The 21,302-nt window shown below is 37.8% G+C and overlaps 2 protein-coding genes and 1 long non-coding RNA gene across 8 annotated transcripts in view; 2 read left to right on the forward strand and 1 right to left on the reverse strand.

Annotated features, from left to right (window-relative positions):
- LOC119017967 overlaps positions 1-16,605 on the reverse strand; it is a 42,553-nt gene extending 25,948 nt beyond the window's left edge. For all 5 annotated transcript variants that reach the window (XR_005074615.1, XR_005074619.1, XR_005074616.1 and 2 more), the window contains exons 1-3: positions 16,471-16,605; positions 14,643-14,760; positions 14,470-14,552 (exon numbers count right to left, since the gene is read on the reverse strand). This is a non-coding gene — a long non-coding RNA (uncharacterized LOC119017967). The remainder of the gene's footprint in view (positions 1-14,469; positions 14,553-14,642; positions 14,761-16,470) is intronic.
- On the forward strand, positions 361-8,957 carry fgf7 (fibroblast growth factor 7). Its single transcript, XM_037095191.1, has 4 exons — positions 361-823; positions 1,216-1,876; positions 6,787-6,893; positions 7,638-8,957. The coding sequence occupies exons 2-4, from the start codon at positions 1,591-1,593 to the stop codon at positions 7,851-7,853; spliced, it is 609 nt and encodes a 202-aa protein (XP_036951086.1). The 5' UTR covers positions 361-823; positions 1,216-1,590; the 3' UTR covers positions 7,854-8,957.
- dtwd1 (DTW domain containing 1) lies at positions 16,494-21,249 on the forward strand. Of its 2 annotated transcripts, none has more exons than XM_037095189.1 (5): positions 16,494-16,635; positions 18,447-18,762; positions 18,964-19,101; positions 20,409-20,697; positions 20,841-21,249. In XM_037095189.1, exons 2-5 carry the CDS (start codon positions 18,505-18,507, stop codon positions 21,068-21,070), a joined length of 915 nt encoding a protein of 304 aa, XP_036951084.1. In that variant the 5' UTR covers positions 16,494-16,635; positions 18,447-18,504; the 3' UTR covers positions 21,071-21,249. The 2 variants fall into 2 exon arrangements, with proteins under 2 accessions (XP_036951084.1, XP_036951085.1); XM_037095190.1 differs by lacking the exon at positions 16,494-16,635 and adding an exon at positions 16,681-16,820.
- The last annotated feature ends 53 nt before the right edge of the window (positions 21,250-21,302 follow it).

The following is a 21,302-nucleotide window of genomic DNA, read 5'->3' on the forward strand; positions in this document are numbered from 1 at the left end:
AGAAATGACTACTTCTGAGCAGTTATGTCTTCTGTTTTTCTCCCCTTGGATTGATACCTGCCAGCCATGACTTATTGCTTCCCACTATTACACTCAATAAGAATGAGAAGTAAAGGGCCACTTTGAAGTTTTTTTCTTTCCTTCTTACTTAAGTCAATAAATCCACACCAATGATTCAGCACAGTTTAGTGAAGCCACTAATAAATTGTGACATCTTAAATTATAGGGAAGAAATTCTTCAAAGCTTTGTCATTGGAGCAAATATCTAAACCATCAGTGAAGTGATTGTGAGTCACTATGAGATCTGTGAAAAGCACAGCACAGACCTATTTAAATGCAAGATGTTTCTTGTAAAAAGGTAGAGGTTGTAGCAAGTTCTGCAAGGGTGAATGTGCATTCAAATGTTCTTATAAAGTATTTAGGAGTGCATACCGAGGAAAGCCTGCTATTCTAAGAGTTCATAGCTCCCTCTCATGTCCAGTGGGTGAGTGACAGTAAGAGGCAGGCAGAGGGTGTTTCTCTATTGCATCTGGGCCAGGGACAGCTGACTGGTTGGGATCTAATTGCTCTCAAGTGAGGTCAGCAGGAGGCATTTATCTAAGCAGAGTGCACAGCGACAGTGGAAGATGCAGAGAGTCAGCCTGCCAGAATCAGGGAGACATCCATGGGAACTGACAGAAGCTCCCAGCTCTTGCTCAGCTTTGCATTATTGGACTTGTTTTACAAGTGAGACTTCAGCTTTAGAACTAAAGAGTCTTCAATTTAAAAGTCTCACTGAAAGGGAACACACCTCTGACTACTGCTGTCATCACTCAGAGCACATGTAAGTCATTAAACTATTGTTTAACTGTTGTTTAAATGTAAATATTGCATGAATGATATGTAGGAGAAACACATCATAGACCTATGAAGTGATCCAGGGGCACTGATGTAATATTTCACCATTGTGTGTTCATAATGGGGAGACAACTCGTCGAAGTACACCACATAAATGTTGATTTAATACTAGGAAATGTCGGATACATATTCATACGAACAGATAACACCAGAAGCTCTCTGACAGCCGTTGGACAATTTATAGAAATCGGATTAGGTGAATCCCAGTGATCATTTACTTTTAGGAGCTACTATATCAAAGTCCTCCAATTTATAAATGTACTCGAGTGTAAATATTTTTTCACCTGCATAATCGATATTCTCTACTCTGTTTCTTAGTGACATCCTGAGTAACATTTCCTGAGCTGGATTATGACGTTCTCTGTCGGACTATAGTCAACAGACGATGGAGCAGTCATCGCTCACCACTACTGAGGACTAAAGAGAGACACCATCTCCTAATCCTGTCACCTGTCTTTGTCACACCACTCTCCAGTTTCAGCCAACCCCAACCAGCTTCACAAAATCTCCTCCACAATTGCCCTGTCTGAACATCCTACTAGGAATCCCTGCTGCTGGAACAGGGACCCAGAGGTCACAACACAAGGGTCACCAAGTCAGGGGTCAGGGGGTCGCTGGGCTGTGGAATAGCATACAGATCTCTATCTCACATTTCAGTATGTTGTTCATTGATCCCCACTGCATTGTATTATAATGCGCAAATGGATGCTGACATGGAACCTTCAAAATCTGTTCTCGGGACTGTACCTGCATGCAATCTTCCTGTTCGGCAGCGTGTGTGTGGTCTACGGTGACTGCACTCCTGAGCAACTTGCCGCCATCATGAACTGCTCCAGACACGAGCGCCACACCAGGAACTACGACTACATGGAGGGAGGAGATGTGCGCATCCGACAGCTGTTCAGCCGCACGCAATGGTTCCTAACTATTGATGACAATGGCAACATCAATGGGACTCAAGATTCGACCAACTGCCACAGTAAGGATGACTCTTTTTCAGTGTTGTAAAAAGTACCCCAACACACCCCTTGAGTAAAAGTAAAGATAATGTGCTAACATGCTACTCTGTTAAAACTGAAAGTCACTAATACAAATACTGTGGGGAAATACTGTAGGATAAAAGTCTTACAGCAAAGTAACTAGTAACTGAAGATATCAAATAAATATAATTGAGTACAAAAGTATAATATTTGCCCCAAAATGTAGTGGAATAGAAGAGAATGAAGTGTAGTGATGTGTAGAGTAAAAAACACAATACATTACAATACGTCTCTTCAAAATGTAGTGTAGTCCAAAGTAGCAGAAAATGAAAATACTCAAGGAAGGTACTTGAGTAAAATGTAAGTCAGTTACATCTGTTCACAGCTCTCTTTGTTAAATTCTAATATCATCTGTCCATATAAGAAAAGTCTCCCATACAAATAGTAACTGGTTAATCTTAAAGTATCTAGCAATACACGTACTGTATCAGATGTTCAAGTAAAAGTAAATTATACATACAGTTTACTCAGATGCACGTTTATACTGTTTACTCAAGTGCGGATGGTTATTAGCCTGGCAGATTATTGGGGGCCATATAACGTTTTTGTCCTACTTTGGCTCTGATACCGCATGTAATCTGCAAAGTAACTCAGTAGTAAATAGTAACTAAAGTTTTCAAATACATGTAGTGGAGGTAAAACACAACTTCCTTTCAAAATGTTGTGTAGTCCAAGTGTAAAGTAGCAGACAATAGAAATACTCAAGGAAGGTACAAATACCTTAAAAAATGTACATAAACACAGAATTTGAGTAAATGTAATAAGTTACATTAGGTCTCTGCTCTTTTTCTCAAATTATGATACCAATGGTTTGTTAGAAAGAGTAATAGGGTAAAGTATCCCAAAGTATCTGGCAATAGATGTACTCAAGTATCTAAGTACTGTACGGATGTGTAGGGAGGGACTGATTATTGGCCTTGTTGTTTATTGGAGGCAAGTCAACATTTTTCTGATTATCATAGTAGGTGTTTTTTTTTGTTTTTTTTTATCCGATTGCTGATAAATAAATCAATTAAAAGATTGGCTCTACTTTGGCTCTGATGCAGCATGTCATCGGCAAAGTAACTAGTAACTAAAGATATCAAATATATGTAATGAGGTAAAAAGTACAATATTTGCCTCCGAAACATAGTGGAGTCCAAGAGCAAAGCAGCAGCAAACAGAAATACTCAAGAAAAGGTACAAATAACTGGAATTTGAACAACAGTACAGTAATTGAGGAAATGTAATTAGTTGCATTTTCTCTAATTATGATACTTGTGGTTAACTCTTAAGTTTCTCTGCATTTGTTTTCTGGAAAGTAAGTTCCTTTCTTTAGTTGTAAAATCTTTCCACTGAGTCAGTAATGAACTGTTGGCCTGTCAAGGTGACAGCAGCACGTGGGAGGTGTTATTGGACAGAGTCCTCCACAGTGTAATCACAGTGTTAATGGGTCATGTGTCTCTGTTAGAGCAGCCAAATTGACAGAGGTAAAATGAAGCAGGTGGAGACTTTGGCTTGTTAAATCATAACATCATCTAAACACAAGTAAGTAAACTGAAGGGTCTTGGAGACGGGTGGGTGCCAGGCCACTTTCTCACAATCTTGCACTGTCACAATAAGATCTGGGGACAACCCCTTATCCCGGAGTACTAGAAAAGGGAGTCGTAATGTTGGACCCCTGATGAACCTGTGGGTAGTGTCCAGAATCACTGCTCCATACAACTACAAGCAAATAATGCATGCCAGGTAAATACTTGAAAGGCTATTTCTGTAACTTATTTTCTCTCTTATTGTGGTAAATTGTTAGACCCACTGCAGCAGAGTCAACATTCACCAAAGTTCGTGTTTTTAAGATCCTAATGGAAATCTCTGTCATAGTGAGGATGTTTTAAGTAGTTATCATTTCCTCCTATCTGACAGTGTCTCTGCCTGGAATGTTGGCTTCACAGGGAAATGCTTCACAGTGGATGGAAAAGATGCTTGTGCAACAATTGGCAGTGAAAGACAGAAAAAATTGATACACCCATATGTGGCTGACAATCGCACGCTAAAAGCACAGAGCAACTTAACCAATAAGCCTTTGAAGAGACAAGCGTGGTGCAGGATATATATGTAATAAATCAGTGAGTCATGCTTTTTGGCTGAAGTTAACAAGAAGTCCTGAAGAGCTGATTGCATAAGGGTTTTTTGTTTTGTTTTTTACAAAAGGAGAACTTTAAAAAAGAAGAAACCGAAATGAGACACTTGGACCTGCATTATGTTTGATTTCTCCACATTCCATGTGCCTCTGCAACAAAGATATAGACTTACTTCCAGTCAACTCATCTCTTGCACCACACAAGTTTTTCTTCATGTGTGAAAGGGTTGTTATATTTTAGAATGTGGATACTGGTATTTTCTTTATTTGCTTTTTTATTTCTAAGCTTCTGTACTTGCAATGATGGAGAACTAAAATGTCTAAAACAAGAAACAAAAAAAACTCAATTATTTCCAGTAAAATTGGGTTTGTTGTGAATGTGTAAACAAACCCTCAGAAACAAACCATGTTATGTATAAAATAACAGATTTATCAAACAGTAAATGGTAAACATAAGCATATTTGTGTCTAAGTGAAACACCACGGCATAGCTTAATTTAGGTTTAAACTAAAGATGATAATAATATCAATAAAAACTTATGTTAAGCCGCAGCGTAAAGCATATAAACAACTCTCAGTGAGGCAGTTAACAAACTGTAAACCACAGCATGACAACTGACAAACAGAGAAGTCAGTAAAATTAGAAGTGGGTAGAAGTATGTTTTAGATTTGTTCTCTACGATGTCACCAAGACTGTGGCATGAAAGACCCGCTGTTCAGCCAAATGAAAGTCATTGAGCCTGATGTTAAGTTTGGTAACATTTTATAATAACCATTTCAAATAAATAATGAACAATGAAACACATTATAAACATTTATTAAGCAAATGTTTTTCATAAAGTTCAAGTGATGTTTGAAAACCTCTTCTGATGTTTTATAAAGCATTTCATTGTTTCTTCACATTGAAATAACCTAAAGTTTGCCAAACTGAAATATGCATATTCTGATAATAATACAGTGAGGGTTTTTTGTAGTTTTAGACATGATGACAAAGCAATCTAAAGTTATGAAAATTAATTTGCTGGATGTCAACATGTTTAGTATGAAGCAGAAAATGTTATTCTAGAATTTGTCTGTATAATAATGCACTGTTCCTGTGAGGCCATTGATTGTACAGTAAACACCAGATTTAAACTGTTCAGAAGAAGCAGGATTAGGGATCTCCCACAAGTTATTTTACTTATCCAAGGGGTGGACCAGCGAATGATAACAAATCTGTTCAAGCTGAGGATAGCCTGAGAGGCTCTCTGCATCAAAGCCAAAATGTTAACAATATGTGCATGTGTGTGGAAATGTGTTCCCCCTTTCCACAGTAGACCAAACAACTGTGGCTGTTACATGTAATATTATGGGAACAGCAATTCCATGCTATATGCAGTATATGAGGTTATGCCTCTTAACAAGCATAAAAACGCACTGCTGCACCTACAGATGCCACCAGTGTGTGGTTCATTAAAAAAACGTTGGTTAACTGACTCAGAATGTATGATCGCTTTACAAATTATTTACAAATGTGCTCAACCAACTTTAAAGACCTTAGCCAAGTCACGTCAGATGAAGCAATTTAAGGAGGCGAAAAGAAGAGCAGATATTATAAATATGAGCACTCAAAGGGCAACAATATTAAGTCAAATATCAAGAGAAAGCAGAGAACAAACAACATTCCTAGATTGATGGGAGACTGCCATCTGTTTGTGATCAAACACTCAAATGCTGCATGCTCAGTGTCCGTCTGAAGAGCTTTAATAGAGTTCTTCCCTTCTTTCTCTGCCTGTCAAATGAAAGCCTTTCTGCAATTTGTTCAGACAAACATATTGCAGAAATGTTTATATGACATAACAATCTATGATATGGGTCTCGTTGGTGTTCTTGAACAACTTATTTTTGTTTTAATCTTAGCTTTACTCTAGACGTTAAAGTTAATGTTTTGTTTTGCTTTTATATGATGATGAGACATTTTATTAATCTGTAAGACTGCTGGACTAATAATCAGTTATCTGTGTATTATTGTGATCAAATGATAAAGTAAAAAGCATTTCAAAACTCCTGTGAGATACTCAGCTCCTTCAGTTTCACAGGGTTTGGAACATCATAACTGAAAATATTGTTAATAGACATATGGGTATATACATTTCAATGTAAATGAGATCTGGTACATTTGTATGTGTAACTTTTAAAGATTGAATTAACATTAGCCTTTCAAAAAGACACACAGATTGATTTTAAAGCATCAAGTCTAAAGAAATCACATTCATTGGGTTTCAAAGCAAAAACAAGTACTAACTGCTTCACAAAATAATGCCTCCAGGTATGTTCCCTAGAAATACTGAATCTACAACTTGTTCTGAAGTTGCATAATCCCAAACCACAAAAGTTACGTGTGAGTGTTTTCACTCTCCCACAGACTTGAAGGGCAGGCCGCAAAACGTAGCGTGCAAAGCAAATGCAAGGAGGTAGTTTTCTCAATCCCAGGAGAGTGAGGCCTAATCTGTCTCCCATATGTGCTATGGCATAGGTTGTGGTTTGTGTAATGGCCACCCAGGCCATTTAACAAGGCTTGAATAAAGCCAGAGAGACCACAGACTGATTAACCACAGGAACTTCCATCCTGTTTGTTAATGAAGATGAATGTTGAGAGCAGCGTAGAGCCGGAGTGAAGGCTGGATGTCAGTCATGTCTTATCTGTCCTGTGATATGTCTCAGTGTTCTGACTGTGTGACTGTCTGGCAGGTATCCTGGAGATCAGGACAGTGTCTGAAGGCGGCATACTGGCTATCAAAGGAGTGAAGAGTCAGTATTATATCTCTATGAACAAGGCTGGACAGCTGCAAGGCAAGGTAATACTTTTTCTCAGTGAGATATTTGTGCAAAGTTTATACACTAAACATATTATCATGATTTTTTTTTAAATACCTTGCTATCAATATTGCAGAAACCATGACCACTGATCAGCTGATCATTGTCAGATATATTACAGATTCTTTGCCTGTCAAATCTCCACACATAAACCAGGATGGCCAACTTTTGATGCGGCTCACGTGTCAATTGCAGCGCAGCACAGGCACCTTCTGTTTTTACCTTTCACAATAAGAGTAGTAATATACACTGCATAAATGCTTATCGGGGGGACTTGACTTTTGACGTATATGCCACTGAATAAAATAGCTCACAGCATGTTCAATGAAGTGCGATAAATTGTATTTAATTTTCAGTTGGACATTATTTAAACAAAAAAGCTTCATCCAGCAAAGGAGCACTTTTTTTTGTGATTTGTTGAGAGAGGGTGAGAGAAGGTCCTGTAACCTGGTACAGCTTTGGAGTACTTCAATAGTTGGTTTTATTATAAACATACAAATGTATATGTATGTTGGCAATTACAGTTTTTAGCGCCCCAACCTATATATCATATTTTTTTAGTTATCATTTTTAGTTATTAAAACTATAAAATATCCTGCCACATCTTATATTTATATCAGCATCATTTATATCAATAAATAATCAAGACCAACAAGTGACAATTAAGAAAAATACTAAAAACGTCAACTGTATTAACGCATTAATGTGTGTCTTGTTCTTTCCAGAGGATCTACAATGAAAACTGCAACTTCAAGGAGGTTTTCCTAGAAAACTACTTCAATGCATACTCCTCTGCAAAGTGGACTAAAAACGGCAAAGAAATGTTCATAGCCCTGTCTCAAAAGGGAAGGCCGATGCGAGGGAAGAAGACCCGGAGGGAGCACGTAGCATCTCACTTCATCCCTATAAAGTGTAGGGAGGACGGGAGGAGGGTGGACTGACCGAGCAGAGGACTAATGAGTCGCAAGCTGTGTATGATATCAATCACATATCATATATGTTAACAGACACATATAAGATCATTACCAACATCACTCTCCACTCTCCCAACTAGATTGTTTATGTTATGTTCAATAATATGTTGTAATTTCCATTCGATAAAGCAACAGATATTAGATGGGCACATTAAACTATCAAATAAGATGTTGAAACAAGAAAATACTGACATATTTGACATTACTTTGACTGGTATACAAACTGTAAAACCACTGTAGTCTATTCAATATTATTGTTATTTTGAATTAAATATTATGTTTCCTTATAAAACAGTTAAGTGTTTTCTTATAAAACAGTAAAATGTATTATGCACAGTTGGGGCTGTATCCTTTTCCAAAGATGACCTACACCCGGCCAGATGTGGAGACCTGTGTGCTCAACAGAAAGGTCCAGAATAGAGATTTGGCTTGGCCATGATGTGCTGAAGCAAGCTGGACTTGTCTTTTTTAATGGTACAAGTGCTCAGAGCACACAAAACAGAGACACGATAAATAACAATAGCCTGTTCAGTAAAATGAGAGTACGTAGGAAGATCTGTTTGTGAATGATCCGTCTCGATTTGTCTGTCCGTCTGCATTGAAATCTCTGATCAAATGCATTGTAGCTGTTCACTGATTCCCTGTTCATTATCATGGTGTGATTTTGAAATGCTAAAATATTCTGCTGCTGCTGAAAAGATCTCCAGATTAAAATACGAAGTGAACAACATAAAAGACGTGTATGCAATGCAATCTCTTTTTATCTGAAGGAAACAATCCTGATATTATCCTGAAATACTTACTCATAAGGAGAATTTTTATTTGTTTTTGTTATCAGTATGACTAAGACAAACATGTACCCGGATGTCCTTTTTTTTACTTTTATCTTTACTTTCATCAAATTGTCATTTCAACCTGAAAGGCCACTGTCTTCATACAATATCACTAGAATATCCAAATAGTGCCATCTGAATTCAAGCTTTTCTCTTTAACTGTACAAAGACGAGCTTAAATGTTATGTTTCATCATAAAACACGCTTCCTTCAAACTCGATATAAATGAAATAAAACTCATCAAAACATTTTGTCTTTCCCCAATCATCTCTGGTTTGTTTGAAATAAATCTTCATTTCACCAAGTCAGATGTGAAAATATTCCAGCTCTGAGCTAATCACCTAACAATTATAGCTGCTGGAGAGAAAACTGAGCAGCAGTCGTCAGTTTCCCGAGTGATGTGCTGCCCCCTATATTTTTGTAGTTACCTTTGAATTCTGGCCATATCTGACCTGTTGCCTCTTTGAGTACAGTTTTAAAGATGGCTTTAATGAGATTTGAGCTGCTAAAATTCCTCTGAAACAAACTCACAGGAACAACGTAGTGCATCACATTAGGAGAAAATTGCTTATTTAACATAGAAAAAAATGGACGACTTTGGTGCCATTTTCTAATATTCGCAAGCACCTTTTCTTATTTTTCACTGTTTTTTGGAGAAAAGGTATCTGTTACTTGCTGATTTGCTGAATGCTCTATCGTTAATCAACAGCCATTCTGCATGGCAGCATTCATCCTTTCACACCAGACATGTAGTAATGTACAACCCACATCTGTGAGCAGAGCTGATTCCCAGTGGATTCGGCAGTACTAGAACACCTTCTAACAATATACCAAGTGTGTTTATGTGAAAAAAAAACTTACTCTGCCATGTATGAAACTCTGGAGTAAGATGAAGAGAGAACTGAAACACAACCTCAATTACTCAATAAATCAGATTTGAGAGGTACATGTTGACTGTTACTAAGAAAGATGACCTCATTATTCAGTCAAAAACTTTTGAAGTATCTGCAATCTCAAGTGATTTGGTCTCATTTTTTTAAAACCAGGATAACATTTTATTATGATAAGAACAGACTGATTTATAATTTATTATTTCCTGTAATTCTGATTACAGAATACAATCTAACAATCCTGTTAGAGAAACTGCTTGAGTTTTAGTCTAAGCTAATCTTTAAATATCATTTGATAAAATTAGGTTTGTTCAGCCCCTAACTCTATCATTCATGCAGGTCTGTAGCGAAAACCTATTACACATTACGCAACTTCAAACTCTAAAGTTACGCCAGTCCTCTGGAGATATTAAGCAGTCCATTTCCAGCTTAGCTGATTTAATGACAAGATAATCAAATCTGTTGATGTTGTCTTTAGAAAGATTGAATGCATATGGTGAAGAAACATTTGGGAAAACTTAAGTGTGCTTTGTACAGCCCTCGACATGATGATCTACATGAATAGGGTCGCTCAAACTGATAAGAGAGGTTGAGATGTGGTAATACAACTCAAGGATAAATCTACTAATTTAAGATGGAAGATAAAAATACATCTACATGGTCAAATGTCACATTAATTCCCTCTGAGTTTATGTTGTATTGAGTATAAGTGGAGTCATGTCAGTGGAGAAAAATATTGCAGACATATTGGCAGGGTGCCTACAGCATTTGATCACAGAAAATTACCTATAAACACATGTGAGCAGACACACACACATACACCAGCATGAGCTTTACCTTTTGCCTGGGTTCACATCTGGCTTGGAGAACCCCTGTCAGATAAAGACAGTCAAATTGAGAGAGCCAACCCCTGAAATACATTTGACCCAAACAACATCTGAGCAAGGTGAAGGCTTCTGCCAAGTCACGCAAAGTTAGTCTTAGCAGATAATTTGTAACATGCTCAAAATGTAAACACATTTCAGACTCAAGGCTGTGTATTCCCAGCAGGACGAGGGGAGGCTGACATGATCAGAGTAATGTCGTAGACGTGAAGCAATGGTCTTCCAAGAGAAAAGACGCAACCAAGGCACGCCAGACACATAAATTATACTTACAAGGTGTTCCAAGAGAGACGGATTTTGTTTAATAAAACGCTCCTGAAATCACAAATCATTGTCATACTTTATCAATAGGTCTTTTTCTTTATAAAATGTGGGATTCCCATGCATTTTTCTTCACTCTGCTGCTCATTAGTCATCAACAGCAAAATTATAAAACCGGGTATACTCTTGCCAGCACTGACAGCAAGTTTTGCCTAATTAATAATTACATCACTAATTTTTGACTAGATAAGAGTCAAACGTTAAGGTTAATAAATCAGAGAATCTAATATTGTATTTTAGCTTAAACCACATCAATACTTGAAGTGGTGAGCTCTGGTATTTATAGTACATCAGGTACAGTTTTCCAAATTATAATATCCATTGTGTTGTGTGATTGTTTACAAGTACAAGCTTCTTCATTTCGTTTTCCTCAAAAAGCAGCTAACGAGCTACTGTGCAGTTTTATTGGACTCCAGGGATAAATGAGGGCTCTATGTCAATGATTTACTATTCATTGCAATTCTTTACAACAGCAGAATTATATTTGAATTTGTGTGGAAGCATGAAAATAGAAAACCACATGTGTCACATATTACAAACAGCATGTGCAGACAAGGGTAGCGTCTACAGGGAAGTTGAAGGCAGTCTGACACTGGTTGTGAGGAGCATTGCAGAGAGGGATGGAGAAAGGGGGTAGGAGGAGAAAGGAAGGCAAGTGAAGATAAACAGGGAGAGAGGCTGGGGAGTCTCGTGCGATGTGGAAAGGGGGTCTCAGGGTAGTGGGAGAAAGGGGAGGCCCCGAGGGGGAGGGGGAATACGCAGCTGAACTGATTCATTTCAGGGCCGTAAACCTTAATTTCCCCAGAGGAAATTTGTGGTTATGCAACGTGGGGAATTCTTTGTTTGCAGACCTTCGTACGGAACCCCAGAACACCAGATCATTGTGAAAGGGGGTCGGGACTTCAAACAACTCACCACAGTAACTTTTCCTGACACTGGATTAATTCCACATAAAGATAATAGGTTATTTTTTAAGGATGATGTTTATTATCATCTCCAACTATTGTGCATCACATAAAACAAAAAAACCTAAAATGCCCAGCTACAACACCAAGAGTCACCTGTAGTTTGAAAAGTCAGTAGCTGATATTACTACTGAGAAGTACTTTCTCACTGTTTTTAAATATACCATCAATCACTTATCAGTGTTTAGCTACTACCCAGCACTATATTTATAAAAGTTCACATAACATCAGCGTTAACTTTACAAGTATGTCTGTTTTTGGAGTTGAAGTAGAGCATCTGTACGTGGCGTCGCACGTGAGACAACTGGTTTCCTTTCAACAAAGACAAAAGTCTTACAAAAAAACAGGTTCACACAAAACAGACTGAAATACCGATTGGACATTCATTTACAGACATGATGTTAAAATGTACCCAAACTAAGCAATGTCCTGCTTCAATGTATTAAGGAGGCTTTGTTGAACCTCTGTGCTAGAAGCCGTTTGTTAGTTTATGTTATAGGACTCCATTCTTTAACTTCAGCTACTTATTAGCTACTCATAAGAATTGTTCTGAGATGAGGCTCTCGAGAACATGCATGAAGTCAAATCCTTTGGACTGTCGCGGAAAATCAAGCATAAGTACTTCACAAAGGAATTCACAATCCAGCAGCGTTAAACAACTTAAATATATGTCCATAAGCTTGTACAGGCAACTGAGAAAGACAGAGAAAGTTATTCACTTCAATCCATTCACATACGGCCAATTAAAAGTGATTAACACATGTAAATTGCTACAAGTTGTTACAAAGAGCTGTTTTAAAGCTCCACATTTATTCATTTTCTGTGTGCAAAAATTGCGTTTGCCGCTTGACACAAAACTAAACTCTGTGGCCCATCCAGAGCAACAACAGTCAACTGCAGTTATAGTAGCTTTTGTTGTACAGAGAATAAAAACAGCCATATGCATCAGAAAAATGACGATAGCGATAGCAGCTAATTACAACCCATGTTAACGTTTCTTGTTAGGTGGTGACCTCTAGGGTACATATCAATTATTACTGCAATAAAGGAGGAAGTCAGATGAAGCAGTATAAAAGGCAAAAAAAGTCCACTTTCCAAAGTGTGATCTGGAAATAAAGAAAGTTTTTTTTTCATGTAAAGGATTCTTGTAAAAGGAATTGGTAGACTGGCAGTGACTCATTCGCATATCTGTGTACGTCTCAGATTTCATTGCTGTTTTAGTGCTCCATCGTGTCAAACTGACACTGTCAATGTTTTCAGTATCCTGCAGAAGTGGTGCATTATTTTCACTCAGCTTAGCAAGTGTAATGTTACCTCGAGGGTCACGTCTTTACAATAAATAAAAGGTCCACTGCCAATGAGTCACACATGTCTTACACTTGGCAAAGTAACACAACCCCAACCTGTCATGAATCTGTCTCCATGTTTATAGCCCTTTACAGGGATTACTAAGCGTATTTTGGCAGAACAGGCTTTGTGCATTAAATGTAATGACCTTTCAAAGCAGAAGTATCACAACAAAGATATTTTGAGGTCTCACTTTTCCACACCAAATATCTCATGACCACCCCAAAGGTACAACATAGTGGCATTACTGTAATGATTATCTAAATTGGGATACTGTCATAAAGAAGTCACATGACACAGTCCACCAACCAGAGAAGATGCACAGGAAAAAGAGGCATTCATTTTTTGGAAAGGCTGGAAAATGAGACAAAATGCTGGCACATGCTGATATTAACTACATTTTTCATCAACATCACTTTGAGTGGATAATATTGCTTTTGTGTCCAACAAATACAAAACCAACCCTGCAACAAGACACTTTCTCAAGAGTTTGAGGCTTTGTCTCTCAGATACTGAGGTAATAAAAGTCCATAGTGTTCAGTGGTTATTACAAGGAGTATGAGAGTGTGACAGATCTGAAAAGTTTTCTGCTAAAAGAGGAGTGTTGGCATTGAATAACAAAATGTCTGAACCCTGCTGATACTTTATGGTTACTGGACTGGAAATGCATTCTACAGAATAAATAGTTCCAGTGAAATCTATTAACACAGGGTCTGTGGATTATCCAGAGGAACAGGGACACTGTTGTTGAAAAGCGATGGTGGTATTGAGTTTTTCAAGTTTAATTTTTCAGTGCTTTGATCAGCACAATGAATAACCTGTCCCTCCATTGTGTTGACCTGACAGATGAGTGCTGTAGTCATTATCTATTCAGCCAAATCCCTAAAGAAAGTCGGGTGAAGTTTTGTAGTCCACAAAACCGCATTCTCCTAAACTTAAGTAGACTGGGACATTTTAAAACACAGAAAAACAACTGGGAAAAAACACAGAAAATGGCTCCATGCAGCAAGCCAGGCATACTCCAAGTCTCCATAATCACAGACATTCAAAAGACATCATTTACACCCTTTATCAGCCATTTTATGGTGTGTTTTTTTGGTTGCTTTTACGTTTCACATCCCCAGCTACTTCAGCTGTTTAGGAGAATGTTGCATTTCACTAGGAAGCTCCAGGAATGTTTCGTGGCCTACAAAACTTTACCCGACTTTCCATCAGTATGTCTCATTGTTGGGTGAACTTATCCCTTAACTTTAAGTTTTAACTTGGCTTCTTCAAGGACAAATCACTCAGGAGGTTATCCTGAGAGATTGTGTGCAAAAACCCACTTGGAGAAGTTTTCTCACCATGAGGTTTCTTTATAAATCATCTGCAGTAGTGGGCCAACTTGAATTCCTGTGCTGCCAGGAAAAGCGTTTGGGCTTCACACCTGGAAAGAACACAGTGCAACTGTTAAAAAACACTCAAACTTTGTGAAATATGTTATGTTTGCACGATGTATCATGAGTCGGGGGGTCACCTGTCATCGGGAACGTCACAAAGTCTGCAGTGTATCTGCTGTGGCTGTCTCCCAGTCGCTCTTCTGATTCAGGGAATGCTCAGTAAAATGCTGCCTGGGCAAAGCAGCTTGGAAACCCCTGCAAGAACATATTTCAAATATTTGATTTTCGTTTGTCAGAGGAACCAAATTTACCAGAACATTTTTCTTTTAATTCTATCTGGACTGCTATCAACCGTAAAAAAAAAAATTAAAAAAAACATTCCTGAAACGTGGTTCTTTCATTTGTTTTTTTTTTTTATTCCATCGTGTTAGACAAAACAATGAATACCAATGAATAAATTTACTGATAAGACATGTCAGAAACCGTCTGATCATATTTGACGCAGTTGGATGTATCTCTAACATGACATTTTTGTGTCAAGCTATGTATATATTTACAGAGCTTCAATACCAAACTAAAGCTGCACATTAAAAACATTCAGTGAAGGTTTAGATAGCAGAAACGCCTTTAACCCGTAGACAAAGAATCACCAGAAGACCAAAACAGGCAACAAGATTCTGAGCAACACCACCTACAGGGATGACGGGTGAGCCTGGTGTAATTAGTATTGGTAAATATTATTTCATTGTCATGTTTCTGAAAGCAACCTGACACAGTACACATCTGGCTGATTTCTAATTGTTTGGAATCTAATATCACAGACACATCTGCTCGCCATGCAAGTCTGCATGCAATTGTCTGTTTCATAAAAAGTGTGACAGCTCAGGTATCTCTGAAATCTAATATAAAACAATCTGTTTTATTTCACACCAAACACATCTGGCTTTGAACAAGACAAATATTAAGGTGCTAGTTTACCTAGAACTAACCTTTCAGGTTGTGATCAGTCATACTGGGAAAATATCATTTGTGAGACTTTGAAGGGCACCAGCTTCTTAGATTTTAATGAAATACCCATTAAAGTAGAGAGAAAACAAATCAAAATAATCACATTCTATTTAATTTGACTTCACCGTTCGTTTTCTTTCATAACATTTCAAAAACGGAAAAATGTGTGATGTGGACGGCAATCAAAATCTGGATTCAGAACAAAAAATTACACTGCAACAATTGGCATCATTGTCTGTATACGTACACTAAAATGATGGCCCAATAAGGAATGGGATACCCAGGAACTTACTAAAGTAAATCTTGAACAATTGTGCCTTGCTGGGAAACTGTCAAACAGTTAGGGACTGTTTTATGTACTTTTTCAGGACCTTTTATGTATTATTCATTCACAGACTGATATTTTCTGTGGGAAAACAAAATATGGACAACTGACTTGCATTGTGCAATAGTGCATATTCATAAAAGTAGTTCCTGCAAGTTTTTTTTTTTTTGTTTTATCTTTACTATGCAATGTTATTGTATACAATCTAAGTGTTTCTAATTTTCTGCCATGGAGTAGCTTAACTGCTAAACGAAAAGGAAGTAGACTCACTCAGTTGGGGGTCGCACTGTCCTATTTTGATTTGACATTTTGACTTTGCTCATTTTTTGTCACAGTGATTGCCATTTTTAGTATGGGAATGAATTTAAATCACTGAATATGAACACGCTTTATCAGAATCCGTCTAATGTAAACGGTAATGTTTTTATTATCCAATATGGCGGATGCGCTAACCTAAGGTATGGCGTCAACGGCCATCTACGTACCTATATATGGCTTAAACGTTGCGGTTAATTAAAGTAGCAAACCCAAAGTGCTCCGTTTACAATGACAGTATCTGAAGCCTGGCCATGTTTGGCGACCAACAGTTGCTAAATGTTTGCTAAATTTCGTTTGCTGTCTAGCTTCAGTACCTGCTGCCAACCATCCACAGGTACGGTCCCAACCACCATCTGGTGTCCAGAATTCGGTGCCTAGCAACGAGGAACTGTCAGAACATCTCTTTCCTTTTCACGGTACAGCACTTCCGGCGTAGAAGAAGACGCTCACGCTGTCGAACATCATTGAGCTACATACCGGTACACACGTTTCTGTGTTATGTGTGACTGTCTAGTGAACAACTTACGATTTGCAACGTCTGTTTTCCTGTAATGTCGCTATTAGCCAGCCTAGCTGCCCACAAGATTTAGCGGAAGCTAACGTCATAGATGTTTAGCGTGTGCCAAGCTTGCTAACAGAAGCTAGCTTGACTAGCATGAATCAGGTAATGTTGACTGTACTGTAACGTTCTCTGCAGGCAGATGTCAGTATATAGTCTACCGTCAGACATCATTAGAGTAAAGATAATAGAGAGATATACACTGGTATCTAATGGAAACTGCATGTTGATCTCAGTAAATGTTATTTACCGAGTTGTGTGGAAGGTTAGTTGCTTCTGCTGCACGCTTGTCATTCATTCAATAGCTCCTCACCCAGGTGCGCTAACATTAGCTTATACACTCGATCCAGCTGGTGTCAGGTATTAACAGTTTGTTTGCTGAGTTTATCGAGTGGCTAAACTGATGTGACTGATGTTAATATCATTAAATGCTCTGGAGACACAAGTTCCTCCCTCCTTGTTTAAGTGATCAGCTGGTTGATGCTGCATCATTCAAACAGGGAACGGCTGATACGATGTCAGAAAAGATCTGTACTTTACTGATTATTTCACATTTCATTAACACTCAGTCAGTGGTGAATGGAGTATTCAAATCCTTTGCTCGAATGAAAGTACTAATATCACAATGCAAAAATACTTATTTTCAAATACATGTCCTGTCACAATCTTACTTAAGTAAATTAAGTGTAGTCAGGATAATGTGCTTAGTGTTAGTATTATATTATGGACTGTCATTATATTATGTTACTCATGCATTATCATTAAGTAGGATTTTACTGTTGTAGCTGGTTGAGGTAGAGCTCATTTCAAACTATTTTCCACATGACTGCAATTGATAATTATTTTCATTACTGAGTAATTTGTTCATTTTCTCTGATAATTGACTGATTGTTTGGTTTTTAGAATATCAGAATATAGTGTGAAATCATAAATATCCAGTGCCCAAAGTGACACCTTCACAACATTTGTCCTGCCGACAGTCCAAACTTCAAATATTGTTTAAAGCGAATTAACTATTCTGCTTGAAAAAGGACTGATTTAGTACTAAAATATTTTAAGAATCTGTTCCTAACCTGTCTTTACTCACCTGAGAGAAAGAAAGGCTAAGATGTATTGAGACAGTTTATTGTAAGAAGCCTGATAAACGTTTTGCATCTGTACAAAATAGTTGCAGATATTTAAAACTATTGCTGATTAACTTTCTGTTAATAAATTAATCAAACAATCATTTCATCTGTAGCTTCATTAAAAAAAATCCTTATTTATAAATAAACCACTGAAGCTTTCAGACAATTGTAGCGGGGTTGAAGTAGAAGTGGCATGAGAACGAAATTTTCTCCTCTTAAGAAAATATACTTAGTTACATTCCACCACTGCGCTCAAACAGAGTCAGAAAATGGTCTGACTTTTGACAATAACCACAAACAATTAAACTCCTAATGTACTCAATAGTGATATTGATAGTCATACATGTGCATACATGCAAGAAAAGACCTACTCATTATCCAGTCTCGTCATGCTATTAATTTACAGTAGTATGCCCCATATCTCCCAACTCATTTCAACTCATGTGTCTGATATAAAAACAAAAAAATACTCCTGTATGAGCTTCTTAATAACAACCCCTGGCTCTTTTAATGACTTTTCCACATTATTGCACTCCCTCTTGTAAATTTTGGATTACTTCTGTCTGCTAATATATGCATGATTTGTTTGGTCGTTGTTCCTCAGCCATCAATGTGGGCTCCACATACTTCAGCACTGGTCTGTCAACATTTAAAGAGCAAGCATGAGTAGCCTGGATCAAGACCAGCGTCTCCATCCTAGTTGCCGTGACAAAACAACAGTCTCCAGTGATTCATCAGACGCTCATACCCCTGCCAAGAAGCCTCTCCAAGGTCTAAAATTGGCGTCACATGCGGTGCTGGAGGAAGCGCAGCAGAAGGGCAGGTTGAAATGCTCTAAATGTGGAGGATCAAGGATGTTCTTCTGCTACACATGCTGCTCATTAGTGGGTGTCACCCCACAAGAAATCCCCTCAATCGAGGTCAGTAAGAGTTTAGGATTCACTTGAATGTTCTTTGCAGAGAAGCCTTCAGCAATAGAGTTGCTGCAATAGAAGTACCCTAATGTGGTGGAAAATGTTATGTCTTTTATGTAAGATCTATGAAATTACTCCACATGGTGTGGTTGAAATGTAACTGTCTGCTGGACCCGACCTCACATACCCCACATATGATTTCTTCAGCTTCCCGTGAAGATAGACATCATCAAGCATCCCAACGAGACGGATGGAAAAAGCACCGCAATCCATGCCAAGATCCTCGCCCCCGGTGATGTCACCATATACACCTACCCCTGCATACCTGACTATGACAAGGACAGGGTTAGTTGTTTTTCAACCAGAAATTATTTTATGTAACTCTTACATCTTCATTTCTTCATTTCATTTATGGTGAAGATTTAGTCTTTATCGGTCCTAAATAACAACCATTTTGTTTTGTCACCGATTTATCTGCCAGATTTTTGAATTGTTTATGTATATTATTGGAAAAAGAAGTCATATTGGGATAGACGCTACAACTGCAATATGAGTCACGTTTCGTTGGAATGATCCTTTCTGCATCACAATTTTCATTTTTCATCATGATGTGACATTTGTTTGTCATCTCTGCATCACTACAGTGCCTCATTATATCGCAGCTTTGTTACATATTTTACCTTCATCAAGCAATTGCATCTTCTACCCAGTTGAATATTGCGCCTGGTCATATTGTGATTTTGTTAATATTTTCATTCATTGTGTAGACTTAGTTTGGAATTGTTCAAACTATGAAATCGAAAAAAACAAAAGAGTGAAAACCATTTGTTACATTTTTCTAAAGGCCTTGAAAACATCTTCAAATGTCTTGTTTAGTCTGCTCAGAAGCCCAAAACTAAAAAAAAAGAATGTGTCTATTGACTTTAAACAAAGAAAAGCAATGCCATGTAAGGGCTTGTTTTGTATGTTTTGTTTTAGTATTTTCTTTTTCTCAACTAATCAATCAACCAAACTAATTGTTTTAGCTTTAGTGCTCTTTAATATCTTCTTATATTTCTTCTTTTTCCTATTGGGGAAACACACTACGCCTTATTAGCTCTATTTATTCACATTATCAATGCAAGCAGCTGCTTTTGAGTCTTGTTTTGATATTGTTACTATCCACTAGTTTCACAGTTCATAGGAAAATCACTGTTTATGAATGATGCTGTCCTGTATTTGTCATAACTGATTTTAGATCTTGATACTGTGTAAGACTTTATAATGAAAAACATCAGAATCTGTAATAGATTTAGTATATCCAGTCAGTCGCTGCTTTTTCATATTTCATGCTTGACAAATTCACTTTCGCAAGTCGAGTTATATTGGGCATAAGCAGATACTGTAATTTGATTTGACTTTCAAAATGAAAGTGATGTTGGTGCACAAACCATTTTTATTTGTTGTGTTTAACAATTTCAAACTTTGAGTTTTTTCTTCTAACATTCTCAACTATTTTATTTCCTTTAATGACCTCATGTTTTCAGTTTTCATCAGTCAGTATTTTTCTCTTTCTGAAGGTTAGACAAACATCATTTAGCATATTGTTACTCTAGTCTTGGTTTGTATGATGGCGTTTCTCTCTGAATCTGACAGCTCTCTGCCCTCTCCAGGTGGTGTTGGTGTTCCCGGGTCCAGAGGCTGTCTCAGTTCCAGACATGATGCAGTGTTTATATGACCAAACTGACAGCAAGTCACATTACACCTCTGACATGCCCTGCATTAAGAGGCTGAAAAGAGAGGAAGTTCAAGGTGCCACACACGCTTCAGACAACTCAAAATCAGGGATCCCAGATGAAGCGAAGGGCCCAGAGTCAAGGGTGTCTCCCCTCCAGAGGGTGGTCTTCATTGACAGCACATGGAACCAGACCAACAAGATCAGCACAGACGAGAGACTGCAAGGTAATCATGAAAGATTGCATTTGTGCAGATTTTCAAAGAGCTCTGACTGCTGGTGATTATTAGGGCTGAGTTTATCTCACCCACGATGCTGCTGAGCATGATCTCACTCTTGTGTTCTCTGACTGACATGTGCTCTCCTCTAGATCTACTGCGGGTAGAGCTGAACGCCAGGAAAACTTGTTTCTGGCGCCGTCAGAAAGGCAAACCAGACACCTACTTAGCCACCATCGAGGCTATTTATTATTTCCTCAAGGACTTCCATGAGCACTGCCTTGCTGAAGAATACAATGGAGAATACGATAACCTCCTCTTCTTCTACTCCTACCTGCACTCAGTTGTAAATAAAGCCAAGATTTCTGCTGGAAAATGCTGAGAGAAAAAACTGGCGTCAGCTAAAAGAAGCTGTTATGAACTGTAGCTGAATGCAAGCACGTCTGTGCCCAGTTTTATTTTGTATTGCTGTGTGATGTTCTATTTTGTAAGGGATATTGAGACATTTATTTGTATAAGAATATGCAATAAAACACAAAGGGTTTAAAATTGCTAAACATGGATGATGTGTGTTTGATACAAAACTCTACAGTCAAAACAAAGCCTGGATAATA

This window comes from Acanthopagrus latus, chromosome 4, assembly GCF_904848185.1.
Source record: "Acanthopagrus latus isolate v.2019 chromosome 4, fAcaLat1.1, whole genome shotgun sequence".
NCBI classification, from domain to species: domain Eukaryota; kingdom Metazoa; phylum Chordata; class Actinopteri; order Spariformes; family Sparidae; genus Acanthopagrus; species Acanthopagrus latus.

What these genes read in the sequence shown, in the direction of transcription:
- fgf7 (XM_037095191.1), top strand. Translation starts at nt 1,591, where the DNA reads ATGCGCAAATGGATGCTGACATGGAACCTTCAAAATCTGTTCTCGGGA. An exon ending in AGATTCGACCAACTGCCACA is followed by an intron (nt 1,877 to 6,786) that starts GTAAGGATGACT and finishes ACTGTCTGGCAG; the next exon opens with GTATCCTGGAGATCAGGACA. An exon ending in CTGGACAGCTGCAAGGCAAG is followed by an intron (nt 6,894 to 7,637) that starts GTAATACTTTTT and finishes TGTTCTTTCCAG; the next exon opens with AGGATCTACAATGAAAACTG.
- dtwd1 (XM_037095189.1), top strand. Translation starts at nt 18,505, where the DNA reads ATGAGTAGCCTGGATCAAGACCAGCGTCTCCATCCTAGTTGCCGTGAC. An exon ending in CTGACTATGACAAGGACAGG is followed by an intron (nt 19,102 to 20,408) that starts GTTAGTTGTTTT and finishes TGCCCTCTCCAG; the next exon opens with GTGGTGTTGGTGTTCCCGGG. An exon ending in CACAGACGAGAGACTGCAAG is followed by an intron (nt 20,698 to 20,840) that starts GTAATCATGAAA and finishes GCTCTCCTCTAG; the next exon opens with ATCTACTGCGGGTAGAGCTG.